The 3540-nt window shown below is 36.4% G+C and overlaps 1 protein-coding gene across 1 annotated transcript; it reads right to left on the reverse strand.

The window, feature by feature from the left end:
- Positions 1-2654: 2654 nt before the first annotated feature.
- Positions 2655-3287, reverse strand: LOC138894683 (NAC domain-containing protein JA2L-like). Its single transcript, XM_070179402.1, has one exon. It carries the CDS (start codon positions 3285-3287, stop codon positions 2655-2657), a length of 633 nt encoding a protein of 210 aa, XP_070035503.1.
- Between the last annotated feature and the right edge of the window lie 253 nt (positions 3288-3540).

The raw sequence follows: 3540 nt of genomic DNA on the forward strand, positions 1-3540 counted from the left end.
ATATCCATACACAAGATTCGAAAGGCCAGCACCTGATAAGTGATCGAAGTTTTTTCGACTTGAGCGTCGCTCCTGCGGCCAAATATCAATTTTCTTGTCCGTGCAGTGCTATCAAACTGCATAAATAATGTATCTCATAGATATCTAAAAAATAAAATCTTCTAGAATCTCTTTTAAGCCAGGAAAAAAAATCCTTGCAAACTCACTGGTATCCACAGATTCTACTGGCCTTCTCGTTTTGCTAACTCCTTTAATTTCTCCTCGCCCGGGTGAACTATACAGCGCATGGTAGACTGTGCAAGCTTGGAACACTCACTTTCCCTTGAATCCTCCATAAAATTGATCAATTTGTCTCTCAGATCTTGAACCTTCTCACTATTGCAAGCATTTATAAAACATGAATATTCTGATTTAAGGGAAATAGTGTTAGTGCTCAATTTGTGATTTCAGTTGGTGTGAAGATGGAATCAGAATTATAAATCAGATTTTCCCTCCATTAATTTCCCAAAAAACAATCTTGAGTATGGATATTTTAGTGAAGTATGGGTCGTTCTAATTTAAAAATGGGGTTTTGTCGGATGGGTTAATGAATTTTATGACCTAGGTAAGAAAATAATGTCAATTTTTTGTTTCAGCCCGAAATTGCCACGTGGCCCAATGAGAAATTGCTAAATTGAATCCCCACAAATTCTGCCGTTAGACGTGGGGGCAATTTTGTTAATATAATTAACTTCGTGTGCATTTTTGGACGGATATGTGGACAAAGGGTATGTGTGAACTATTTAGCAAACGATAGGGGTAGTTTAGGCCCTTTTCCGTTATAACTTCCCACTAAGATTTTAGTATAGGATGGTAAAACATATGGAAAAGGGAAGTTCAAGAATATATACAAAGTTCCTACAATTAGCAGAGGTGGTGTTAGGATCCGAAAATCATGAGTTCAGGATTTAGTTCTTTTAAGTTATTCGGTTCTACATTAATAATTTGTACATATTCAATAAAATTCTTAAAACAAATAACTTGTACTGAATTTGACCGAACCCGTAATTTGTATACTAGTTCTGCCCCTGTAATTTGGATGTTCAAGTGGCAAAAGGAGCCAAATTCTCATGTGATGAAATGTGTAGAAGAAAAGGGGGAAGAGAGCTAAACCATGGTAGAGCTAAGCTCCTGCTCATCTCTTCCAGTAGTAGAATTAGTTTAGACAGTTTGTAACACATGATCAAGCTTATTAGTTTAACAGTATCAGCAGAAGATTCTTTGTCTAAGTAAAAAATTGAACACTAAATTCAGACTAATAGCATCTACATAGCATCTCAGAAGCATCAAACCAAATGACTAATTAGAAAACAACTTGAAACTACTAATATTACTTCAAAAAGGGGAAAAAAATGTAAACCTCTATTAATAAGTACAATATGTACAGTTATTGTTCAAATCTCAAAAGAATTGCTGGAAAGTTTATTACATTTTGTTCGAGATATATCCATGAGAAACAATAAACAAACTTTCAAAGTCAAGAATCAAGAATAGAACCTAGCTATACTGTCCATTAAGTTAGCTGAAACTTTTCAGGTAGATCGTTCCAATATTTTATAGCAGCATCTCTTGTAAATGCATCTTAGACTCCCAAGATTGTTGGTTTAACATTACTGTCTGATCCATCCTCATTGCAGCCAATCTATCCGTCATAGGCGCATGATCTAACATGGCGTCCACAAGATCAGAAAAAAAGCTGGATTCTGTTTCAGTAATTGTTTCCCCCATCAAACCATCCTCCTCGTTACCCGTACCCTCATTGAGTTGTACTAACTCATCCCCCTCTTGTGTGTGCACCTCAGGTTCCACAGAGGCTGGTCCCTCCAATTGCAGAATAGTATTCCCTTCAGATTCTAAATGTACCTCAGTAGTAGTTGTTGGTCCCTCAAAATCCAGGGTAGTATCAGTTGCTGGTTGAATAGAATAAGGTGTTGTGTCACATTCACCTGTTTCAATTTCATTAGAATTTAGCATAGTAGTCGATTCAGGTACCAACGACATGGACATTGAAGATTCATACAACCGATTCCAACTTTCTAGGAATTGAGGCATAGTTGTTGTTATTGTAGTTGATTGATCAGGTACCAATTGCACCTGATTGTTCCCCATACCATAACCCCTGGAACCAGTTAGTAGTTCAAGAAAACTTGTAGCCTTGACTTCAGATTCCATAAATGCAATATTATGCTCCTCATTAACAGCAAAAGAACAACCTTCTTCTTCTTGATCTTGTGTCTGGATCTTCTCCAATAGTGTGTCACAACCCATATTTTCATCCGATCTAACCATTATTTCAGGCACATTAAATTCTTGCATCGCGTTCTCAAAGTCAGCGATCATAGATTCTTGAAATTGAGAAAAAGTAGTTAGCCCCAACGACGAACCATTCTCTACACCAGTAGCCTCGTGACTTTGCACCTTAGATTCCTCCATTGGTTCTTCAACATAATAGATAGGAGTGATCATCTCAGTATATTCCTGATCCATCAAAGGCTTAACCGAATTTATCCCAACAGTTTCCACCATTAATGGTTCAACAGATTCTACTATTGCTTTCTCAACAAAATAGTCCTGATCCATCAATGGCTGATCAACATAATTATTTATATCAGAAGTCACCTCAGTATCCACCTTCCTTGTTCAGAACATGACTCCATAGTAGTTGTCACATTACTAGTCTGACTAAAATTACAAGTAGTACTTCTTTTGGGCAACTTTTTTATGGCACAAATAACATAATCTTTACGCTCAGAATTACTGAACTTATTAAGAATAGGATCAGACAACACATATTCCTTCATTAGCCACTTACCATCATTATAATCATCAGAATTAATACACTTAGTATTATTCTTCTCAGTATAACACATACTCTTCATTCGTCCAATAATCAAATCTCTTTTCCTCTCATCACAACTCTTTATAGTAACAGCTCTTCCCTTATCTTGTTGTTTCCAAGTTCCACCTCTTTTTCCTACAATCCTACTAAACCTTCCCTTGTTCTTCTTCCTTGGTGTAATAAAGTAACGGTAAATACTTGTGTCCCAATTATCTTCTACTCCTCCAGTAGAATGGCCATGGCTGTAAGTTACCCAAGGTTCTTGTTTGTAAACATCATACATTGCAATGAAACCATTGTCATGCAATTCTTGCTTAGCAACAAACCTTAAAAGAAATTTCACTAACTCTGAATCCGTCGGTCGAAATCGATACCCTTCTCCAAGATTATCTAACTCCATCATATTCATTGTTTCTTGAATATGAAGATGAAAAAAACGCAGCGGCCGAGACTAGAGAGTTTTGAGTGATAAAATAGGGCTATATATATGACTTAGGAGTTTAGATACTTTGTATTTATAGATTAAAAAGTTGATTATGATCAACGGCAATGAGTTCGATTTTAGGGAAGTACGTGAAGCCCAAGTATATTCAACAAATTTTACCTGAAATCCCTGCCTTTGTAGGAAACCAAACGTGTAACAATTTAGGAAACTTTCTTCT

This window comes from Nicotiana tomentosiformis, chromosome 6 (genome assembly GCF_000390325.3).
Source record: "Nicotiana tomentosiformis chromosome 6, ASM39032v3, whole genome shotgun sequence".
Lineage (NCBI taxonomy): Eukaryota > Viridiplantae > Streptophyta > Magnoliopsida > Solanales > Solanaceae > Nicotiana > Nicotiana tomentosiformis.